This window comes from Trichosurus vulpecula, chromosome 6, assembly GCF_011100635.1.
Source record: "Trichosurus vulpecula isolate mTriVul1 chromosome 6, mTriVul1.pri, whole genome shotgun sequence".
Lineage (NCBI taxonomy): Eukaryota > Metazoa > Chordata > Mammalia > Diprotodontia > Phalangeridae > Trichosurus > Trichosurus vulpecula.
Window position 1 is genome coordinate 30,407,220 of NC_050578.1, and position 24,941 is coordinate 30,432,160.

Here is a 24,941-nt window from a genome sequence, read left to right on the forward strand (position 1 = left end):
TGGAGATAGTATCATCTTGGAGAGCAAGTTAAAGTCCCACCAAAAATCAAACCAAACCAAAACAAAAAACTTGGAGTTTTTACTGAGAGAAAGATCCCTTCTCTGATTCCCCCTCCTAAACTAACTCCTGGGAGAATGTAACCCTGCTTTTTCAATTCTCTTACTTAACCTAAAGCTAATCTTAGAAAACCTCACACAAACTGAGACAAAGGGAAACTAACCTTAGTGACCCAGAAAGTAAAAAGTTGAGAAAGACAAGGACAGACAAGAACATATAGGGCACTCTCACAATGACCCATAATGACCTTAGTTTCAATATGGAGAACTGTTAAACAGAAGTCTCAAAAGCTCTTTGGCCAGAATACCATATCTCCTTCCAGAAGTCTAGGGCTCTTCTATCTGAATTCCCCTGCAAGAGACTGTGCACCATACTTGCTCAACAAGAATGAAACTGTGTATAGGCCCTTACTCCACAGTGTATCCAAATCTCCCAGTGGCTTCTCCAAAAATTTCTGTGCCCAATACCATTATGTCTCTGTACCTGTGCCAAGGAGACCACCCCTTACTGTTGAGAGTAAAAAATTTGGTTCAAACACTTACAACAGACATATAGATACATATGCTTACCTAGAAATGGTTGAAGGTTATAATCAGAAGTTTTAGGTTGAGGAAGGGTCAAAATCTCAACTTAGAGATTCTCAGGAAAGGGCTTCTCTCTAGGTGAAGAAATCTCACCATGAGCACTCCAATGGAGCAGTTTCTGGGGAGACCTTAAGTCAAATCTATCTCTTTTCCTCTAAAGTCCCTTGTCTGGGCACCGTAATCGTGATATTTAAAAAGGTGCAAGAGACAGCTTCTGGGTAATTTAATCATTTTATTAGTAAGCCCAATAGGTTATTAATAAAAGGTTATTAATTAAAGATTAACTAATTGTTAATTAGTTATCTGTCTTCCATAATTGATTAATTAATAATTGAAGGTTAATAAAAGGTTATTAATAAAAGTCATTTGTCTCTTTTAGACCAAAGACAACTATGGCCAGCAACTCACAGTTTATATACCCATCAAACAGTAATGAAATCTAATTGGTTAATTAGAGGTGAGCTATATTAAAATGAAGGCCTATCTCTTGGATTGGGAAAGTATACCAGACTACCCTTAGCTTTAGACTGTCAATTCAAAGAATTAATACCCCACCCAAACCTGAGCCATATGCTTCCCTACCCTATATTAAATTCCTTGTTAGATTGGGTGGGATCTGACCAAGAAAGGAGAGTCCATGAAATCTCATTATCAGTGATGTCCTTCTAGAAAAGGGAATCTTTTAAAATGAGGAATTTAGAAAAAGGGGAGAGCTTCTGAATCTCCCCAAGATATTGGTTATTAATAATCATTTCTTACAAGGGTGTATTGGGGAGTGATTGGTCCTGGCAGCAGATTGTGACTACTTGCTAAGGGCCAGCCTAGGTAGGTACAGAGAGGTTCATTACCAGGAGGCTGACCGTTTAGACATGGGTTTTTTGGCTATGAAACATGGGTTTGAATCCAACTCATGAATTAAAGAAAAACACAAAATAACTCTTAATCCCCTTCAGAGTTCTGCTGATAAAGTGACAGAAGGAGACAGGTAAAAAAGTAGATGACAGGGACTGATGAGTCACACCCTTTTTTTCAACCATCTATAAACTCTAACATAGTTGCTGGTAACTCTAAATATGTCATTCTTGTCCAGAGACCCAATGGAACTCAACTGTATCAATGTTTACCAGAAACCAGAATACAAAAGGAAATTACAGATAAACAGAATTATGGCTTAGATTACAAATTCTTCTCAGACAGACAAAGAACTTGGCAAATTTTTTTTATATTATCACTGTAACTGATGAAGTTTGAGGGGGATTTGAGAGGTCCAGGGACCCCTCGAGGACTGAAGTACAGGAGAGGGTCGTCTGGAATGAATTTAAGGACTCGAGCAGTCTGTAAGTCAAGTTAGCATAGGTTTGTTGTTACACTATTACAGTGGTCAGATCTCCTTGAGGAACTCGCAACTTAACAGGAATGATGCTAAAGCGTATATAAGAAAAGGAGTGGATTGTCTGGCAGATGTGCTAACTACGTGATAAACTACAAACTTTGTCACTGGCTTCATTCACTACTTGGAAACCAGGGGAAGGGGTTTCTCAGTAAGGTCTGTTATGTCTGTACCAAGATAGCTTTGAGAGTTGACGTCTATAGCTTGACCTCAGGATTGAATATGATAACTTTGGAAATCAATATGTGATAATTCTGTGGTTATAAGATAGTCGTGTTTTTACAAGAGAATTTCTTCAGAGGTCAACTTGTTCTTAAGCGCCCCATCATAACAAGATACTCTTTTTATACTTCCCTAATGCATTTACTGTCCCAGTCACTCCAATGGTTTTTCCAGGCCTTTTCCGTGTTTTCTTAAACTTCCCATGACTCCTCTTTCTCCCACCCTCAGCTAAGAACCTGATCTCATATTTCACTGGAAAAAAAATGAAGTCATTCACTAAGAGCTCTTTCTTCTGTCTTCCTCCTCATCTCACTTCAGATGCCTTCCTCTTTTATGTTCTTATATAAAGAAGTGGCCCTTCTCTTTGTCAAGGCAAACTCCTTTACATGCCCTTTACAAGGGATCCCATTTCCATCTTGTGTTCTTCCACAGATTGCTGCTTCTATCATCTCCACTAATTTTCAACCTCTCCTGGTCTACTGGATGCTTCCCTACTACCTATAAACATACTCATGAAAAAAAATCCCTTAAAAAAAATCCTCACTTGATCCTTTCATTCCTGATATCTTTTGTTCTGTCTCTCCTCCCTTGTAGCTCAAAACTCCTTGAAAAGGCATTTATAATAGGTGACTTCAATTAACTTCCTCTTACTCTCTTCTTAACTCTTCTGTCCAGCTCCCAACCTCATCATTCAACTGAAACGGCTCTCTCCAAAGTTACCGGTGATCTCTTAATTAATTGCCAAGTCAAATGGTCTTTCCTCAATCCTTATTCTCTTTGACCTTTATGCAGCCTTTGATATTGTCAATCACCCTTTTCTTCTTCATACTAATTCATGAAGCAGCGCTACTCTTGCCTGGTTCTTCTCGCACCTGACTGTCCGCTCCTCAGTCTCCTGCTGGATCTTCATCCAGACCATATTTACTAATGGTAGATGTTCCCCAGGGCTTTGTCCCAGGGCTCTTCTCTTCTCCTTCTCTATTATTTTTCTTTGATGGTTTCATCAGCTCCAATGATTATCACCTCTGTGCTGATGATTTCCGGATCTGCTTATCCTGTCCTACCCTCACTCCTGACTCCATCCTCACATCTACAAATGCCTTTTGGACATCTTGAGTTGGATGTCCTATAGATATCTTAAACTCAGTATATTTAATATATTCAAAATTGAACTTATTATCCCCCCTCCCCAAAGTCTTCCCTTCTTAATTTTCCTATTTTTGTCAAAGATACCACTATCCTCCTAGTCACACAGGCTCAAAACCTATGTGTCATCCCTGATTCCTCATTCCTCGCCTCCTCCCTCCCATTCCTGCCCTGATCTAATAAGTTACAAGTCGTCATTTCTGTCTTCTGTATACACCCCTTTCTCTCTCTGACACTGCGGTCACCCTTGTTCAGGCCCCCTGGATTGTTATAATAGCCTTATCTATGGTCTCACTGCCTAAGGTCTCTTCCCGTTCTAGTCTAGTCTCTACTTGGCTATCAAGCTGCTCTTCTGAAAGTTCAGATCTGTCACCCTCAGTGGTTCTCTGTTAGCTTCATGATCAAATATAAAATCCTGTGTTTTCATAACATAGACCCATCCCACCTTTCCTTCCTATTTTCTCTTCCTCCTTCTTTTCCTCTTCCTCCTCTTCTTCCTCTTTCTCCTCCGCCTTTGTTTTCATTTCTTCTTCTTCTTCTTCTTCTTCTTCTTCTTCTTCTTCTTCTTCTTCTTCTTCTTCTTCTTCTTCTTCTTCTTCTTCTTCTTCTTCTTCTCCTCTCTCTCTCTCTCTCTCTCTCTCTCTCTCTCTCTCTCTCTCTCTTTCTCTCTCTCTCACACACACACACACACACACACACACACACTGACCCAGTGGCATTAGCTTTCTTGCTGCCTTGTACCTGTCCTCAGGTACTTTCATTTGCTATTCTCATGCCTAGAATTCTTTTCCTCCTCAGTTCCACTACCGGCTCCCATGGCTTCCCTCAAGACTAAGCTAAAGTAGGGGCAGCTAGGTGGCACAGGGAGTAGAGCACCGGCCCTGGAGTTGGGAAGGCCTGAGTTCAAATCTGGTCTCAGACACTTGACATGCTAGCTGTGTGACCTTGGACAAGCCACTTAACCCCAAATGCCCTGCCTCCCCCCTCCTAAAAAAAGGACTAAGCTAAAATACTCCTCCTACGAGAAGATGTCTGAAATCCCCCTTAATTCTAGTGTCTTCCCTCTTTTGATGTTCTCCAATTTATCCTGTCTATATGTGCTTTATGTATAGTTATCATCATGTTGTCTCTCTCATTAGACTGTAAGCTTCTCGAGGACATGTACTATCTCTAGAATTTTATGAACATACTAAAATTATGTATCGCCATTCCTTTTTAACATATTTCCTTTTTGAGGTTTTTTTGATAGAAGTTATAGAAATTCTGCTACCTGTGATATTTCAAATTAGAAAACAAAGCATTCATTGTGAGCACCAGGCCTATCTATTGTCTGTCTCATTCTAAATTGTGTGATATATTCCTACCCTCCTCATACTTGTACATGTCTGCTTAGCTCCTGATAAAGCATGGAATAATGTCTTCAACTTTATTACCTTGGTTTCTATTCATATGAAACAGAAAAGACTAAATTTTTAACTTGGGTATTTTAAGTATTTATCTTGACAAAAGAATTCCATTTCCTCTCTTTTAGAAGTACACACTGGCCTCAAATTGAAAAGTAATATTTAGTGCCGAGGCAGCTTTTGGAGATGGTTGTTGATAGCTTTGAAGAGCTTTATGATTTTCGGTAAACCCCAAGGACCACTGCCAGCCTTCACTGTAAAAATTTAAAGACTGTTTCTGAGAACAGATCTTTAACTTGTCCCAAAGTAAACACATTCACTGAAACTCACTGAACTCTTATAATGAGGGAGTTTAGTGTAAAGTTTCTGACACCATATTTAGGGGAAGTCCTTAAGGTCTGTCACTGTTGATTTAGGTATAAGAGTAAGATTGCCCAATGGACTACTCTGCTTTCCACCCCAAACTCTTGAAATCCATCTTGAGGGCCTTTAGAACAGGAATGGAGGCTTCCAGTCAGCTTCAACCTCACTCTGCCACAAGACCTTCCCCAGTACTTCCAACTGAGCTCCCAAATCCTCCCAGGCCTTTGGAAGTTGAGGAAGAGTGCGTGGCAAAAGGCTGGGGGCTCCTTGATAGACCAGATCAGGGGCCTCATTGGTCATATTGGAGATCCCTGCAATATGGTTTATCCTTGGAATTCTATGGAGTAAATGTAGGAGGAGGAAAATATTCTATTACTGTTTCATTTTCCCTAAGTCTATAAAATACAGTGATAGTTCAATTGGATTACTTGTGATATTCACATCATATTTCTGATTCAAAGATACAGGTGTGCCTCATTTTATTGCATTTTGCTTTAAATGCTTCACAGATATAACATTTTTTTTTTTTACAAATTTAAGGTTTGTGGCAGCCCTACATCGAGCGAGTCTTTCTGTGCCATTTTTCCAACAGTACATGCTCACATTGTGTCTCTGTGTCACATTTTGCTAATTCTCAAATATTTCAAACTTTTTCAATATTATTATATTTGTTATGGTGATCTAGGATGAGTGATCTTTTTGTTACTGTTGGGATTATTTTGGAATGCCATGAACCATGCCCTTCTAAGACAGCAAATTTATTTTTTTTTAATGAGTTGAAGATAACGGATGAATTCTTTTTTTTTATTTTTTTTTTTATTTTTGCAGGGGGAAGGCAGGGCAATTGGGGTTAAGTGACTTGCCCAAGGTCACACAGCTAGTAAGTGTGTCAAGTTTCTGAGGCTGGATTTGAACTCAGGTGCTCTACTCACTGCGCCACCTAGCTGCCCCAGACAGCAAATTTATTTGATAATCATTGTGCGTGTTTTGACTCCTCCACTAACTGCTCGTTCCCCTGTCTCTCTCCCTCTCCTTGGGCCTCCCAACAAGATTGAAATTAGGCTAAGTAATAACACTACAATGGCCTCTAAGTGTTTAAGTGAAAGGAAGAGTCAGTTGATGCGGCACATTTCCCAGTTGTCTTATTTTAAGAAATTGTCCCAGCCATCCCAGCCTTTAGCATCCACCACCTTGATCAGTCAGCAGCCATCAACATCAAGGCAAAACCCTCTACCAGTGAAAAGATTACAACTCCCTGAAAGCTGAAATGATGGTTAGCATTTTTTAGCAATAAAATATTTTTAATTAAGGTATGTACATTGGGTTTTTTTAGACATAATATTATTGCACACTTAATAGGCTACAATATAGTGTAAACATAACTTTTATATGTATTAGGAGGCAAAAAAATTCATGTAACTTACTTTATTGTGATATTTGCTTTGTTGTGGTGGTCTGGAACAGAACCCACAATATCTCCAAGTGCCTGTACTTTATTTTGTAATTTGTTATGGTAAACTATTTAAAAATAGATTTAATATTTTGTTTTTATTAATAATAGCTAAAAATTACCTACTGCATTAGTTTATGAAGCAGTTCACAATGGAGGACCTGCTAGGATCCATCCAGTAGGAGACATCAAAGGTTCAGAGGGTACTTAATTGTGTGAATTCTAGAGCTGGAACAATCTTCTGGGATGGAGAGTTTTCTTGGGCATGGTAAAGAAGGCCATAGTATAGCCTGGAGAGGAATGAAGACTTGGCTGGCCAGAGTACCATCCTGTCTCGCCCCTAAATTAAATCTTGCCTTGTAACAAAGAAGAAAAGTGTAGAAAACGCACCTGATTCAATGACAGCTTTTGACAATATATGCCACATTTACTCTGATAGTCCTCTGTTTCTGTGCCAAGAAGAGGGAGCTATGAGTTTCATTGCATTCTCTGGTGTGACTATTACTTATTTCTTTGGTTACCCTGAGTTCAGCTTTCTTTTCAAGAGCTTTTTCATTTCCCTTGTTGTAGTTCATATTGATCTTTCGGTACAACTTATTTTACTCTGCATTCATTCATAAACATAGTCTCGTGTTTTTCTGAATGTCTCATATTCCTCATTTCTTGTTGCACAATAATATTCTATCACATTCCAATACCATGTCTTTTTCCCCAACTCTTCTCTAATTTGTTTCTAGTCTTTGGCTGCCCCAAAAAGTACTGCTATGAGCATCTTGGTATATATTAGAATTTATTTTTCCGCCTTTGATTTCTTTGCAACATGTGCAATATAGTAATGAGATTACTGGTCAAAGGTCAAAATTACTGGTCAAAGATTACAGCTCAAAATGAATAGTTTCATTAGTTTTCTTGCCTAATTACAAATTGATGTCCAGAATGGGTCAACAATTCACAGCTGTTACAACAATTTATTTATATGCCTGTCTACGCACAGCCCCTCCAACATGGACTGTTTCCTTTTTTTCCCCCTATCTTTGTCAGTTTGTAGGATATGAGGTATCATCTTAGAGTTGTTTAATGTGCTTTTCTGTTTCTTTTCATTATTGGGAGCACATTTTCATCTGACCATTTATAATCTGAAGTTCTTTTCAAAGCTGTTCATAATGTTTGATCCATTATTAATATCTCTGTAGTTGTCATGATGAAAGTAGAAATGGATGTTGTTGTTTGGACATTTTCAGTCGTGTCCTACTGTTATTCAGATGTTTTCAGTCATGTCCCACCCTTTATGAGCCTTTTAGGTTTTCCTGGCAAAGATACTGGAGTGGTTTGCCACTTCCTTCTCTTGCACGTTTTTACAGATGAGGAAACTGAGGCAAACAGGGTTAAGTGACTTACCCAGGGTCACACAGCTAATACGTGTCTGAGGTCAGATCTGAACTCATGAAGGTAAGATGAGTCTTCCTGACTCCAGGTCTGGCATTCCATCCACTGCGCCATGTAGTTGCCCTAGAAATGGACAGTTGTCCTTTAGTATTTTTTTTTTAATTTAAAAACACTTCCCCGTAAGGTCGCTCAATCTTTCTCCCCCTTTCTCAAATAAAGGCTAAATTTCTACCCTTCGAGTTATCTGGATATTGATTCTGCCCTTAAAAATCTCCAATGATCTTCTGCAGTGGCCTTCCTTAACCTATTACTGCTTCCCACACCTTTATAGTCAGAATGCTTTTCCTGATGTTTTACCTGAATGTGTCTCTTTACAATTCAGCCTATTTTCCTTTTCTGACAAAATCATAAACTTTCAGATTCTCAGAGACCCTCCAGTGCCCCCCAGACTTGATCGGTGAGATGTAGTGGCTTGGGTGCTGGACTTGTTATTATTAAGACCTGGGTTCAAATTCCACTTTGGAGACCTAATAACTATGTGATCTGGGGGAACCCACTGAATTTCTCTATGCCTCAGTTTCCTCGTTTCTAAAATAGAATCAATAGCCTCTAAGATCCCTTCGAGCTCTAAAATCCAATTATCCCTAACAAAATAATTCTTCAACCTACTCTTAAAGTCCCCCAGTTGAGAGGCTATCACTACCTTCCAAAGAAGCGCATTTCATTGTTGGATAGCTCAGTTCCCTCATTCTGTTTGGGGGCTACACAGAACATGTCTGATCTCTGAAAATAGCATTTCACAAACTTGAAGGCAACTGTCCAAAACCGCTACTTTCCCTCATTTTTCTTTTCTCCAGTTTCTTCAATCAGTCCTTGTGGATTGGATGGTCTCTGGTCCTCTCGTCATCCTGGTTTCCATCTACGCTCTAGGCTACGCTTGTTTCCCAACATCCGTCCTCAGTAGAATGGAAATTGTATCAGGTGGAGGGAGAATGTCAAGACACTTGTCATTTCTTTGGATTATCTCACCCTACTTATTTTTATCCTCACGCTAGCTTTAGGAAGTCATTCCCTTGGCTCACTGTCCACCAGACCTGCCTTCCTAAGCCGGATTGAGCATTCTGCATTCAAAAGGATTTTGACAATCCACATTACCATGGGTCCCATTTACCTTGAATCCTTAAGACCCTATAGAACAACTGCAGAGTGAATTGGGTTTGAGCTCAGTGATAATGTAATGTAAAGTGTGGTTGTGCACACGTTCTCTGACAATCTTCTCGACGTGTGGATATTTCTCAGCTGAATGGGTTTTAAGGTCACAAAGCGGCGTATTCATTGGGATCATTGGATTTGCTAGGATTTTCACTAGTCAGAAATATGGGCGGGCAGGGCACCGTGGTAGGCATTCATTGCCGAACGTGGGATTAATTTTCCGAGGCAAAAATACATGGAATTGTCTGAGCGACAAGCTGCTCTTTCGGGAGAGCAAGAAGCTTTGTGACCCAACAATGGCATTGTATTGCTCATGAACAAACACAGCAGATTCACGTGAGCCCTCTACATTCAGGCTCTCCAACAGGAAAACATTCCCCTCGGCTCTGCAGCTGGGTTGTGGGGTCTTTTCTTTTGCCTTTTCCCCCTCCCTCCTCCTTTTATGAAACTGCTTCTGGTCTTTGTTCTTATAGAAGGGATCTTAAGCCATCCTTGGGAAAGGAGGAATGTGTGTGATGAAAAATGGCTGCTCTATACTCCCATAACCTCCCCGTTCATCTAAATTGAAATCTTGTCGGCATGCTCACCACATGGAACGTCTAGCACTGAGCTTGAAATTGAAGTCTAAGGTGTTTGCGTTTTATGAAATTCAACTTGGATTGAGTGTCATCCATGAAATAGACTTTGAGATTTCGAGGAGAGGAAATTTGTGAGTTCTGCTTCTCCAATGATCTCTAGTGACAGAAGCTTATGCATGGACAGACAGAAGCTCAGGTAACGTTGAAGTCGGGGCTAGATTCGTGCCTTTGGAAAGCTGAATTGGCTTTCTGCACAAATTTGACAAGGCTAGGTTTTTGTTTTATCCTAAAGGTGGAGGCTGAAGATAATGGATTCCTTTATCAGTGTCCCTCAGCCAAATATTCTAAAAGTTGAGATACCAGTATGGAGACCAGAGAAAGTGTTTTGGGGAAGCTAGGTGGTACAGTGGGTAGAGCACTGGCCCTGGAGTCAGGAGAATCTGAATTCAAATCCAGCCTCAGATGCTTACTAGCTGTGTCACCGTGGGCAAGTCACTTAACCCAGATTGCCTTTAAAAAAAAAAAAGTGATTCACCAGCATACTCTTAGACATGGCAGCTTATCCAGTGGACTAAGAGCAATCCATGAACCCCTTAAGGGAATCATAAAGACTGTTTCTGATGTCTTGGTACGGCTTTAAATAATTGCTTAAATTATTAAAATATTAATAATATTATTATGTTATAATATTAATAATAGTAAAATATTAAATATTAAAATGTTAAATTGCTTAAAACTGCACAAAGATTTTTGGGATGCCCTGCATATTGACACAGGAAAGCTTAGGGTTGAAAAACTGAGTTCAACCCTTTCATTTCACAGATCAGGAAAGTAAGGCCCAGAGAAGTTAAGTATTTTGCCCAGGGTCTAAGAGGCAATCAGCAGCAGAGTCAGGATTCAAACCTATATTCTCTGACTCCAAAGGTGGCCATCTATAGTCTGAGGTAGGTGCTTGATGCTTTTTATTTTTAACTTTTCACTTTTATAAAATTTTGAGTTCTAAATTTTTTTCTCCCTCCCTTGAGTCTCCCCTCCCCAAGGCAACATGCAATCTGACATAGACTATACATGTACAATCATATTGCACATATTACCACATTAGTCATGCTGTAAAAGAAGAATGAAAGCAAAAGGGAAAAGACCATGAGAAAGAAAAAAAAGAGAAAATAATATGCTTTGATCTGTATTCAGACTCCATAATTCTTTCTCTGCATCTGGATAGCATTTTCCATCATGAGTCTTTTGGAATTTTCTTGAATCATTGTATTGCTGAGACGAGCTCTATGTTGCTGTTACTGCTGGTAACTGGTAACTCCTGGTTCTGCTCATTTCATTCAGCATTAGTTCGTATAAGTCTTTCTAGGTTTTTCTGAAATTCACCTGCTCATCATTTCTTAAAGCACAGTAGTATTCTATTGACGCTTCCTACATAACATCTCTCCCCTCTGTCCCCTCATTCCCATATCCTTTGTGACCTGACTAGGGTGGTTACACCAGCCTTCTAGCCTGAGGCCGGACTAGTCCTCTTCATGTATCAATCAAAGCCTGTCAGTCCTTTGCTCAGAAATCTTCAGTGCCCCGATGGTTTCCTCCACAGCTGGGGGCCACCCTCCTTTCCAAGATTCTCTTGCACTGCTCCTCACTCACTCTAAACTCCAGCCACGTTGAACTGCTCCACATTGCCCACACACTCCAGCCACTTTTGTCCCCTTGCCTTGAATCGGACTCGTCCTCTTTCATCTTCTCGTGTAGAATCCTTACTCAGCTTTTGAATCACAAGTCCAGTCACACCATTTCCAGGAAGTCTTCCCTGATTCCGCCTGTTAATTATGATTTTGCCCTCTCCATGCAAGGGTTTTAGAGTCACGTGTTTTCACTCCTTTAATGCCTTTACATAGTATCATTGTGTATGGGAAGGCAGTGTTGAGTTCAAAGTGGGTTTTCGCCCACTTTGGACACTTACCTTTTGAAAGTCCCTGGGGCTTATCTTTCTCAGCTTCAGTTTCTTCACCTGTAAAATGTTAACAATCATAATAATACCTATCTCATAGGGGATTTGGGAGCGGCCAGGTAGCACAGTGGATAGATCACTGGGCCTGGAGCCAGGAAAAGTCATCTTCATGAGTTCAAATCTGACCTCAGACACTTCATTAGCTATGTGACCCTGGGCAAGTCACTTCACCCCGTTTGCCTCAGTTTCCTCATCTGTAAGATGAACTGGAGAAGGAAATGGCAAACCACTCCAATATCTTTGCCAAGAAAACCCCAAACTCAAAACTACCGAACAACAAAAGTACACAGGGTTGTAGTGAGGAAGGATCAAAGAATATCAGAAGATACTCTATGTAAAGCACTTTGCAAAGCTTTAATTACATGAAATGTTAGTTACTATTATTAATTGCTGCTGTTGTTATTATTCTTATAGTTATCTGTATTTTCTCCTGCTAGACTATTAATTGCATAAAAGCAGGATGTTGCCTCATCTAACCACCCCCACCCCCACCCCAGTTCCAAGCATAGGGCTTTGTACATGAGAGTTACTTAATATATGTTGGTCAGAGTTGAATTAGAATTGGTCAGAGTTGTGCTCAGTGTTTCCTAGGGCTGATCCCCCAAGGAGTCTGAAGGACATATTCTGAATATATGAACAAATGTTTACCAGTATAAGTTAAAATAAGGTGAGCTGAGGCACTAAGTTCTGAGCACAAAGTTTGATTTATTAGTAAAGCACAAATTTACCAATAAATGAAATCTCAGCTTTTTTTTTTTTTTAGCAAAGCTTAGATCCCAAATGTGGGGTGGAGCTGTTCTCTTAGATAGTTTTGGGGTATACAGAACAAAGAGCAGGACTTCACAGTTAGGGAACAAGTTAAAATTGGTTAAAAGAGCTCTACATTATGAATGATGAAATCATTGTGATTGGTTTCAGAGCTGAGGGCAGCTCTGTGGTGCAGTGGATAGAGTACCAGGCCTGAAGTCAGGAAAACTCATCTTCATGAGTTCACATCTAGCCTCAGGCACTTACTAGCTGTGTGGCCCTGGGCAGGCCACTTAACCCTGTTTGCCTCAGTTTCTTCATCTATAAAACAAGCTGGAGAAGGAAATGGCAAACTACTCCAGTATCTCTGCCAAGAAAACCCTATATGGGATCCTGTAGAGTCAGACACGACAGAAACAACTGGACGACAATGCCAGAGTTGAGGTGTGAGGGATAATATGATTGGTTGGAAATTGGGAATGTGGGGCTAGCAAAAACCTCCTTCTTCTCTCCTCTGACTAAGAATTGTTCGTTGTTTGGGTCCATCTGCTAGGTGAGAGACAGTAACAAACCAGATATCCAGGATATCTCTGTGGTGGATAGATAGTGAGCTAGACTCCTGGCTATCCACCTGCTTCCCTGAGGGATGACAAATCTCCTTCAGGTAAGAATAGAACAGTGATTAGGGGAGCTGGATTTCTAAACTTAACTCAGGCCAGCTGAATTTCTGAGCTGAGTTCAGAGACAAAGTACCGTATCTTGGGCAGTGATCGGATACAATCAAATAATTGTAAATAGGATTAATGAAAAAAAAAAAAACAACAAGCCACCACAGAATCAATCTGATCATTTCACCAGAAAGAATTAAAGCTGTAGCTTAGAGTCTTAGAGTTGGCCACTTACTTCCAGGGAGTCAGAGCCATTTAAGATCATTGTTTCAGTAACCAAGGAAAAATATTTCAAAGTTGGCATTTTAGCAAGACTTTTGCTTTTTCTGAATAAAGACCTTGAAGTAGATCCCTAGTCTTAATATCAGAGGACCACTGTATCTAAATTCAGAGGCTTATAATTTAAAAAAAAAAGTTCATTGACCGTTAGGAAAAGAATATTTTTGACTACAGTAATTGCTGAAGACTGCCCAGGAAGGCACAGAGGGGTTCTGATCTAAAATGAGCTTCCATTTCAGTGAATGGTAGATCCTTGAGTTACCTTGTTGGATGAATTCACACTAGTTGAGGATACCAAATGGAAATGTGATTCTGAAATGCTGCGTCCGCCTGCCTAGATGGGTCTGAGCTGGCGATGCTCTGCAGTCTGTCCTTTGGTACCATATCTCCTTTAATTGGACGCTGTCTGTCACTCCACCAACAGGCAAAGAGACTGCTGCAATGAAGGCTGACCTCCTGAGAGCCAGGAATATGAAAAGGTATATTAACCAGCTGACTGTGGCAAAGAAACAGTGTGAGAAGAGAATTCGACTTTTGGGAGGTCCCGCTTACGATCAGCAAGAAGACAGTGCCTCCGATGAGGGAGAAGGGCCCCAGGGCCAAAAGGTAAAACTTTGATTGGACTCAGTTTTGATGTGTATCCTGTTTCACTTTCAGGTGGTTATGAATGCAGATGTCCTTAGATTGTGATGATTAGCATAGAATACAGAACGTAGAAGTTCTGATGCCCCAAATTGATTCTAGACCATCCCCATTTTTCCTTCGACCCAACTGACAGCGTTGCCTGGCTTCCCCCCTTTCTGATGAAGTAGCAGGCATGATGGAAATTTTATGCACATTTTCCTTTCTCAGTCCCTCTTTGTGGATCACAGACATAAATATATTCTCAAGCAGCTCTTACATTGCAGAAGAGTCCTACCCCCGGTGGAAACATATTGATTCTAATAGGTAACAAGCCAGTTTCCTGAGAGCCAAGAATTTGAAAAGATGTATTAATTAGTGACAACAGGTAGGAAAACAGAAGAAGGTTCATTTGGGATGTTTGGGTTTGGGGCTAAAAATGTCGGTTTAAGGCCTTTGGGTCTATACAGCCTAATTATATGTAGGTGACCTCATAGACAGGATGCCTACCCTCTTATCTGACTGTTATGTATCCAGAGTCAAGGTTCTCTTCCTGCCATGTCCATGTGATACCTGGTCAGAAGAGTCCAGCAAGTGATGCTTGTGCGTGTTTTTGCTGTTTGTGTTGTTGTGGAGTGGGACAAGGATGATCTGAGGTCCTTAACTTTTGTTGTGTCGTGGACTCCTTTGGCAGTCGGGTGAAGTCTAATATATGGATTCTCAAGATTACAAAGGAAACGTATCATACTGAAATACAGTTATCAAAATATTTTAAAATATTTCCTTTAAAGTAAATGGGAAAACTGAAAAGCTGTTGTTGTTTTCTTAGAGGACTATACATAATTTCAGCATTTTTGAGCTCAAGGCCTATCTTTGCTTTTTATCTTTATATTCCTAACACCTATCACAGTGTGTTCTACTTAGTAGATGCTTAATAAATGTTTTGCTGAATGAATGAATGAATGTTGTTGATCCGGCCCCGTTAAGGGAACAGGGTGGATAGAGTGCTGGGCCTGGAGTCAGGAAGACCTGAGTTCAAATCTGGCTTTAGACACTTACTAGCTGTGTGACCTTGGACAAGTCATTTAACTACTGTCTGCTTCAGTTTCCTCAACTATACAATAGGAATAATGATAGTACCCACCTCCCAGGGGTGTTGTGAAGATCTAATGAGATAATATCTGTAAAGTGCCTGGCATATTGTAGGTCTTATATAAATATTTATTCCCTTCCCTTTCCCCTTCCTCTCAGGGAGCCTGGCAAAGATGGTAGTTGTACTTTCAATTTCTAAGTAGTTTGCTGTTGAAAAGATCAAGATGTCAATTGATTTGTTTAGGAGCCCTCAAAGAAAAGTGTCTGGAAGCTTCAATGTCAGGCAAAGCGATTCGGGCAGAGCTCTTAATCTGCTTTTACTGGACCCAGTGGGCTCATCAATTTCTTCATTCGAGATCTTGAAAACACGGCATAACTTCAGTGGGTCACCCTGAAGACATTTCTGTACACTAAGAAACAGGTATTTTAGCTCAAAAGGAAGGAAAGAGTTCCATTCCTGAAGCACTGGTTTTAAGAAGGTTTCACATCAGCTGGTGACACATGGAAATGGGGAGCAGTAGAGGAGGAGATGGGTAAGGATGCTCTCAAAATCATCTTGACAAGTTTTTTCTCGTGTTGTCAGTTATATGGACATACTAGTTAATCTTGGAGGCCAACACAGTCCTTATTTCCTCTTTTCCTTTATCTAAATATTTCAGACTGTTAAGCTCTTCTGTAAGCATAGCGCAAATGTTTCCTTATTTGAATTTAATTAGAAGAAAACCCTTCCAGAATTATAAACTCATAGGATTTGGTGCTAGATGGGATCCCTTGAGGGACATATTGACTTGGTCTTAGAAAATCACATACAGTACTGATATTATCTATGATTTATTGTATTTGTATTAATTTTGTTAAATATTTCCCAATTACATTTTTTTGGTCTTGTCTTGTGTTTTTTTGTTTGTTTGTTTTTGGAGGGGGCAAGACAGGGCAATTGGGATTAAGTGACTTGCCTCCCAATACATTTTAATCTGGTTCAGGCCACATTCAGGAGTCTTGTGGGCTGCATATGGCCCATTAGCTGTATGTGTGACATTTCTGGACTAGATAATAGAATCCTAGATTTAGATCTGGAAGGCACTTAAGAGGTCATCTATGATCCCTAAGGTTTTTTTCTAGTTGATAATTGATGGTGCTATGGTCTAGACTCTAGTTCATCTTCTTATCTGTAAGATGAAGAGGCCTAGGAAAGAGAAGTAATTTGTCCAAAGTCACACAAGTAATTGTCATCCAAGTCCTCTGGCCCCATACTGTGACCTCTCTTTCCACTGTAGTCCGTTGCCACCATTACATATTTAGCACACGTATGGTGAGTTATTTTTGCATAAAGGAAAACATCCTTGACCCCTTTCTCAGACCAATTATGTATCTAGCACTTTGAGGTAAGCATAGAGAACTAGACTTGAAGCCGAGAAAACCTGGGCCCACCTGGGAGATGTACTGACTGTGTTGCCCTGAGCCAGTCATTTGACCTCACAATGTCCCAAGATGCAGAGATGATGCTGGTCTGCATCGATAGATGGAGTTTCATCACACAGGTGTTCCCTAAGCAAATGAAATCACATGTCCAGTCCCTATTCCCCAGTCTCCTCCTTGCTGGACACAAGGGACCTTAGGCAAACAGTAGAGCTGAATCTATCACTCACTGTAGACCCAATGCTACTATGAGAAGAATAAATTAGACACTTGAATTTGCTCAAGTGGGTCCATCAATTGAATATGACAGACAACAAACACCCTCTTTGTCATGGTATAGCAGAGATTCACTGGCCTAGCAAACAGGAGACCTGGATTCTAGTCCTACCTATCTCTCTCTGAATTAGCTTTATGAATCTAGCTAAGGCATTTCCCCTTATTTGTTCAGCAAGAGCTTGGGCTAATTGTTCTGTTGAGTTCTCTTTCATCTCTAAAGTTCTTAGTCTTTTCTGTTATTCTTGAGTGGGGGTTTTATTGTTGGTCTATTGTAAGTTTTTAAAAATGTCATTAACAAATGTGCAGTGTCCAGTAGGATGATCCATACTTCTACAGAGAGTTCATGAAAACACAGTATGTGCTCTCCAGGAATTTTTAGGATCATAGGTTAAAAAAAAGAAAGAGTTTTTATATGAACACACACCCTTTTAATGTAACTGTGGCTTATTGGGGGTTAATTATCTTTATAAATACAGTCCTTTAGCTTTACCTACTTTTAACCTAGCTTCTTAAATACAATCCTTTGGTCACGACTGATGTGAATTCAATTCTTCTTTTTTAGAATAATATTTTATTTATTTTTAATATATATTTTCAGTTTTCAACATTTACTTCCATAAGTTTTAAATTTTCTCCCCCTCCCAATCCCCTCCCTACCCAAGGCTGCATGCAATCTGATATGGGCTCTACACATACATTCCTGTTAAACACATTTTCACATTAGTCATGTTGCATTAGAATAATATTTTAGCTAAGTAAAAATGCAGGAAAGAGATCCAAAGTCCCAGCCCCTCTCCCTTATCCAAAACCAATTCCCTCTTCCTCTCTCCCCCTAAGAAAAAGATTGAGATTCATACAATAAAATGGCATTTCTGTGTGATGTTTTGCTGTTGAGTCCTACCAGATATCTAAACAGCCCTTTTTAGGCTCAAGCTTTGAGTCCTTCAGCATTGCCTAGAATGATTTCCTTGAAGTTTTTATCTGACCCCTGCTGGTTGATCTCTTTTCTTTGAGTCATTCCCTAAATTCTCCACCTTCACGTCATCAGCTCTATTCTTTGTCAGTCTGCTCTTAACGAATGTGTTCCAGATAAAATGTTTGGTAAAGTCAGGGGGACAGGCTTGAGGAAGGGATGCTTCAGGTGGCCACAGCAAATTCAGATTTCCAAAACAGAAATAAAAGGTTGACATTGATATGAATGGTGGCAGCTGAATGTGTAAGGGTGTGTGTGTTGCAAAGCAGAGTTTGAGAATCCCATGATTGCTGTGGTCCAGTTTAAAGGGAAATTCCGTACTATAAGCATGATCTGTATTCACTTGGTTGCATGATTGTCACATGGATAGGCTCTTGTCTAGGTTGATTGAATTCACATCAACCTTATTTTCTTTTCAGAATAGAATGTAAGATCCTTGAAGGAATGAAAGACTGTTTCATTTTTGTCTTTGTATGCCTAGCATCCAGGACAGTGCCTAGGGCATAACAGACACTTAATAAATGCTTGTTAATTGATTCCAGTTTAGTTTAAACACTAACTTCCTACCATGTATAGAGCACTGGATTGGTGCTTGGTGAGATACAAAGTTTGGGTGAGACGTTGTCCATGCCCTCATGGAGTTTCCATTACAGGAGGAAGATAAGGTACAAATGATCATACTTCAAGACTTCAGTGGCTCCATGTTGAATACATCCAGTGATGCAGTTCAAAACCTATTGATATTTGTTCATCCTGTCAGACTCTTGTCTATGTCCTCTCATAAATCCTCCATGGGGAACGGAAGATGAGAGAGGTGGGGTGGGGGGAAGCACATGAACCTTACTCTCTTTGGAATTGGCTCATAGAGGGAATAGCATACATACTCAGTTGGGTATAGAAATCTAGCTTACTGTATAGGAAATTAGGAGAGGAAGGGGATGAGGGAAAAAGTCAGAAGCAAAGCACTTTTGAGAATGGACAGCGTAAAAGGAGAGAGAGAGTAGGATAAACAAGAAGAAAATAAGATGGAGGGAAATACATAGTTTTCAGACAAAGTAATCAAAGTTATCCATATTCATATGAAAAAATGTCCTAAATCACTGTTGATTAGAGAAATGCAAATTAAAACAACTTTGAGGTACCACCCCATACCTCTCAGATTAGCTAATATGACAAAAAGAAAATGACAAATGTCGAAGAGGATATGGGGAAATTGAGACGCTAATGCACTATTGGTGAAGTGGTATACTGATTCTTCCATTCTGTAGAGCAATTTGGAACTGTAGCCAAAGGGCCATAAAATCACACATACCCTTTGATCCAGCAATACCACTACTAGCTTTGTATCCAAAAGAGATAAAAAACAAAAAGGAAAAGGACCCATAGGTACAAAAACATCTCTTTTAGTAGTGGCAAAGAATTGGAAATTGAGGAGATGTCTATGAGTTGGGGAATGGCTGAACAAGTTATATATTGTTGTATATGATTGTGATGGTATACTATTACGCTATAAGAAATGATGAGCAGGATGCTCTCAGGAAAACCTGGCAAGACTTATATGAACTGATGCAAAGTGAAATGAGCAGAACCAATAGAACATTGTATATAGTGACAGCAATATTGTATGATGATCAATTGTGAATGACTTAGCTATTCTCAGCAATGCAATGATCCAAGACAACTCTGAAGAACTTATGATGAAAACTGTGGTCCATCTTCAGAGAAAGAACTGATGGAGTCTGAATGCAGATTGAAGCATACTTTTTCTTTATTTTTTTGGGTGAGGGGTTTGTCAGTGTTTTCTTTCACAACATGACTAATATGGAAATATGTTTTGCATGACTACATATTTAGAACCTATATCAAATTGCTTTCCTTCTCAATGAGAGGGTGGGGGAGAGAAGGAGGAAGAGAATTTGGAACTCAAAAATTTTAAGAAGCAGTTGTTAAAAATTGTTTTTACATGTAGTTGGGGAAAAATAAAGTATTAAATTTTAAAAGAGAAAAAAAATAAATCCTCCATGGAAGATCCACTCAACTTATCTTTTCCCTTTCATGGGTGAACACCCAAGCTATCTATCTGTCATCGCTATGCAGATAATTATAGCGCACAATGTTCTATAAATGGATTAGAAAGATGCTATGCAAAGTAAATACCATTTTAGGCCTCAAGGGGGAAAGGTCTGATCAGAGAAGGCTTCCTTGAAGATGTGGTTTTAAAGTATAGGCATGAATTCAATAGAAGAAAGAGAGGGAAGCTAGTACAGCCATAGGTAACTATATGAGTACCAAATGTGTGTTTAGTGAGTAGTCTGATTTGACTGGAACATAGATTAGGTGAAGAGAGTAGTGCGAAATAAGTCATGTGCTAGTGCCATGTTGTGGAAGGCCTTGAATGCCGGGTAAAGGAGAATGAATGAATGAAAACATTGATTAAATGTTTACTATATATATCTCAAGCACTGTGGTAAGTACTGTATACATACAAAAGTGAAACACTATTTGCCCTCAAGCTCTTATTCCATCAGGGGAAAGGGTATTTTGGTCTTCAATGGAAAGTGGAGACATGGAAGAATTGATTGACATCCCCTTTCCATTAGCAATGTTAGCATTGATTTGAATATGGTTCCTAGAACAAGAGATGGAAAGTGGGGGCAGAGAGGAGTGGAGGAGTCCATGCAAGGTAACAGAGTGGAGGGTGAAGAGATGGCTGGAGTGGTTGTCTGGTGGGATAGTATGGTCTGATATTGACTGATAAAGTCAATTTACTCAGTAGGTCAAAATGACTGATCCTCATTTCTCTAATGATGTCATGTCTTACCTACCTACACTTGTAGTATTCCACTTGATTCTTCCAGACCGATCTGTCCCAGAATTTGAGTTCTTATTTGCTTGGCACCTACTGGATTCCTACCCTATCAAGCCAAAAACCCAGTCCTGACTTCTCTACTAGCCTTACTTGATTTCTGCTTATATCCTGCCATGATACCATGCAACCTCCCATGTGAATGACATGATTATTGCAAGGGGGCCAGACACTGTTAGAGAGCCCAGGGCTGGCACTTAGTAGTTGTGTGGTCCTGGGCAAGACCTTTAAGCCTCTGTTTCCTTTTCTACAAATGGGGGAGATAATACTCACCTAGACCCTCCCCAGGTTGTTGTGAGGACAGCATCTCAGAAACCTATGTGTACACACATGTATACATACATACATATAAACACATGCCCACATGCTATTGTAGTTGGGGAGAAATAAAATGTGCTAAAAATTGAGAACACATTTATAAGAAGGAAACCTATGGAATAAAATAATAAAGGAAGATAATCACATCCTTGGCAAACAAGGGCAGCAGCTCCTGCTGTTGTCTTTGGGAGCTCTGCACACAGCAAACCATTGATGTCACTGGTGCTTTCCAGGCAGCTGAAGCTGACTTTACGTGGATCTGAGAGCAGCCTGGCAGGCCTGACTTCTATAGCTGAGCCTGAGAAAGGGCTGGGGTGCTCCCTATTGATCCTGGTTTCTTCACTCCCCTACTATTCTGTAGTTGTTACTTCCTGCTTTGATTGTCTGTGGAACCCGGTTCCCCGGCACCTCCCAGCTGTCCCTATGGCTCTTGATCCTCCCAGCTAATGTAATAAAGGTGCACAATATTCTCTTTGTTTCTCTCCAAGTTTTATGAGGTCTAGGCAGAAGCCACCGCTTGCATGCTGAGCTGCCACTCCTTTTCTGGTCATTCAAAGTTGGTCATCACACAATGTTGCTGTTACTGTATACAGTGTTCCTCCTGGTTCTTCTCACTTCACTCACATCAGTTCATATAAGTCTTTCCTGATTTTTCTGAAATTTACCTGTTCATCATTTCCTATAGAACAGTAGTATCATGAAGCCTTTCTTGATCCCCCAAATGCTAGTACCCTCCCTCCCAAACTACCTTGTCTTTAATTTCCTTGTATGTACTTGTATTTATTCACTTTATCTTTATGTGTGTATTTATGTTACACAAGTAAAAATTGTTCGTTTTCCACATTTGTATCTTCCCTGCCTACCTACGTAGTAAACGCTCGATCAATAATTGTTGACTGATTGCTTACTTAACAGTAGGTAATTAATAAATGCTTGCTGATTGACTGCCCAGCACTCTGCTAAACACCAGGGATATAATACAAAAGTCAGTGTCCCTGCCTCAGAAAGCTCATATTTAAATGCGGGGAGACAACACATATAGGAAATTGGTGGTCAGGGAAGGGAATGTCTGGGGAATCAGAGAGATGATGGACAGTCGAATCATAGAATAGTCAGTTAACATGCCTTTTCCAGGAACAATGGCAATGTGGTAGTATTGATTTGATTATTGAACCCAGGGCAAGAAGTGGAAAGGGGGCGAGATTAGGTGGCAATGGGGAGGGAGAGAATATGACAGAACAGAGATTAATGGAATGCATAATGGTAGCAGAATGGATGGCAGGATGGCTGGATATCTGGATGAGTTATGAGGCATAGCCTGGCCTGTAGGACTGGGGACAGCTAAGTTATAGTCAAGCTAACATTTATTCACCAACAAGCAGCTCCAAAGCTGAGTGGATTAAGTCCCCTAAGGACAGGGGTTGGTTGGTTGGTTTTTCTAGGATCCCAGTTCAAAACTGGGGAGAAACATGGCGGTGTCAGGATAGATGATGAGATGGCTATGGTGGGTGGTTGGATGGACTGTAACACATAGCAGTGTAGAGCAATGCATTTTTAAAATGACATTTTAGCACATTAGAATTTTCAAAGCACATCATATACATTATCTCATTTGAATCTCACACCAGCCCTACGAGGTTTATTATCAGGACTTACTAGGCCCATTTTATAGATGAGATAATTAAGTCTCAGAAGGGTCAAGTCACTTGCCTAGTCAGATAAATAAACACAAGATTTGAACCCAAGTCTTCCTATTACACCATGCCTCCCTCTAATAAATTTTAGTCTTGAAGTCTAAAAACCCAAGTTTGTGTCCCAACTGCAACATACACTCCATTTGTGACCTGGGGAAAGCCAATACCTTGTGTTTAGTGGCAATATATTTGGTGCTGCTCTAAATTCCAGTTTCTTCATTTATAAAGTGGGATTGCAATATATGTATTCTGTATTTCCCAAGGGGATAATGGAGAAAGCTCACATGTCACAACTGTCCTCCTTTGCCACAAATAATGATGAGTAATAATATAATAAGAAATATTAAGTCTATAAAAGTCTGATGCTGAAGGGCGAGTCTAGAGAAGCCCACCATTCCTTAGCCACCAGGGTCTTTAGCTACAGCAACTTGTGAAGCAGTCCTTATAAGCATTCATCAATTTTAAATGGGCCAGGTATTGAGGTACCTGCCCATGATCTCTGCTTCTGGGGAGACTGAGCCCGCTGGGTCCCTTGAGCTTGGGAGATGCAGTGAGCTAAAACTGATTGATGTCCATCATCTCCATGATATCTTGGTCCTCCTCGAGAACAAAGGACAAACACCACCAACAACATCAATATAGTAAGCCTCTTGGGATGACAGTTCTTAGCCTAGGTTGGAAATAGAGCAAGTCAAAGTTCCTGTACCAATTGGGTCTGTGAAGCAGCCAGGTACCACAGTGGATAGAGTGCTGAGCCTGGAGTCCAAAAGACTTGAGTTCAAATCCAGCCTTAGAAACTAACCAACTGTGTGGTCTTTGTCACAAGTCACTTAACCACTGTTTGCTTCAGTTTCTTCAACTGTAAAATGGATGATAATAGCACTTACCTCCAGGGTTGTACTGAGGATCAAATGAGATAGTATTTGTAAAGAGTTTAGCACAATGCCTGGCACACAGTAGGTGGTATATAAATGCTGTGATAATGGTGTTCATGTTTATGAACAGCCACTTTACTACCATCCCAGGCAAGAGAGAGAGAGACCCAATTTTTTAAAATCTTAAAGCTCTATATAAATGAGTTCCTATTATTGACAATAAGAGTAAGTAGGAGTAAAATGAATAATTGAAGTTGCCAAACCATCAAAATTACATCATTCAGAAGCTTTACTGTAGCCGTTAACTTCAACTGGAGAGTCAAGCACTTTCTCCTCCACCCCACACCCCAGTTTGTTTTGGAGATTAATTTTCTTCTCTCATCCTTCTCTCACTGACATATTCTTAGTTCAGATGCTAATATGATTGCTGAATTACTCAGTAAAACAGATGGAGGGGGAAAAAGCAGAGGCTTGAATAATTCATCAACCAGATCAATTAGAAGTTTTATTTTTCTTGAGAAAGTGAGATGGGCAAGTCCTTTAGCTAAAGAATGGTAGCAATGGAGAGCCTAGGCTGTGTATTCGTTGGTGCTCCCAAGCTATTCCTCCCTGTACCAGAGGAGTGTGTACCAACATCCATGAGATCACACATTTAACAAAGTATCCCAAAAGTCCATTCATGATTACTTACACTTATAGAGAAAATAAGAGTCATGAAAAAATTTTTTAAAAGTACCTACTGGCTTTGTCACTAAAGGTTGGTAGAAGCTGAGACAAAAAAATTTTTAAATGCAGTTTACTAAATTCGATGATTATTTATTAAACATCAACTATGGGCATTGTGCAACATGCATTAAACACAACTGTGTTCATTGTACTAGATATTGGGGGTTCTAGAAGTTTTGTTGTTCAGTCTTTTCAGTAGTGTCCCAATTCTTTGTGACCCTATTTAGGGCAGAGATACAGGAGTGGTTTGTCATTTCCTTCTCTAGCTCGTTTTACAGATGAGGAAACTGAGGTAAACAGGGTTAAGTGACTTGCCCAGAGTCATACAGCTAGTAAGTGTCTGAGGCTGGATTTGAACTCATTTCTTCCTGACTCTAGACCCAGTGCTCTCTCCACTGGGCCACCTAACTGCCATTCTGGGAGTACAGAGACAAAAATTAAATGATTAATGCTCTTAAGAAGCTTACATTCTACTTGGGGGATACGGTATGAAGGGAGAGACCACTAAAAACTAGGAGTGGGAGGCTTCCTATAGAATGAAGTTGAAGATAGATAGAGAGATGGAGAGAGAGATAGATGGATGA

General features: G+C 40.0%; 1 protein-coding gene across 1 annotated transcript in view; it reads left to right on the top strand.

The window, feature by feature from the left end:
• SNX25 (sorting nexin 25) overlaps positions 1–24,941 on the top strand; it is a 252,808-nt gene that overhangs the window by 167,669 nt on the left and 60,198 nt on the right. Inside the window, exon 7 of the mRNA XM_036765361.1 lies at positions 13,922–14,103. Coding sequence (XP_036621256.1) covers positions 13,922–14,103 — 182 coding nt within the window. The remainder of the gene's footprint in view (positions 1–13,921; positions 14,104–24,941) is intronic.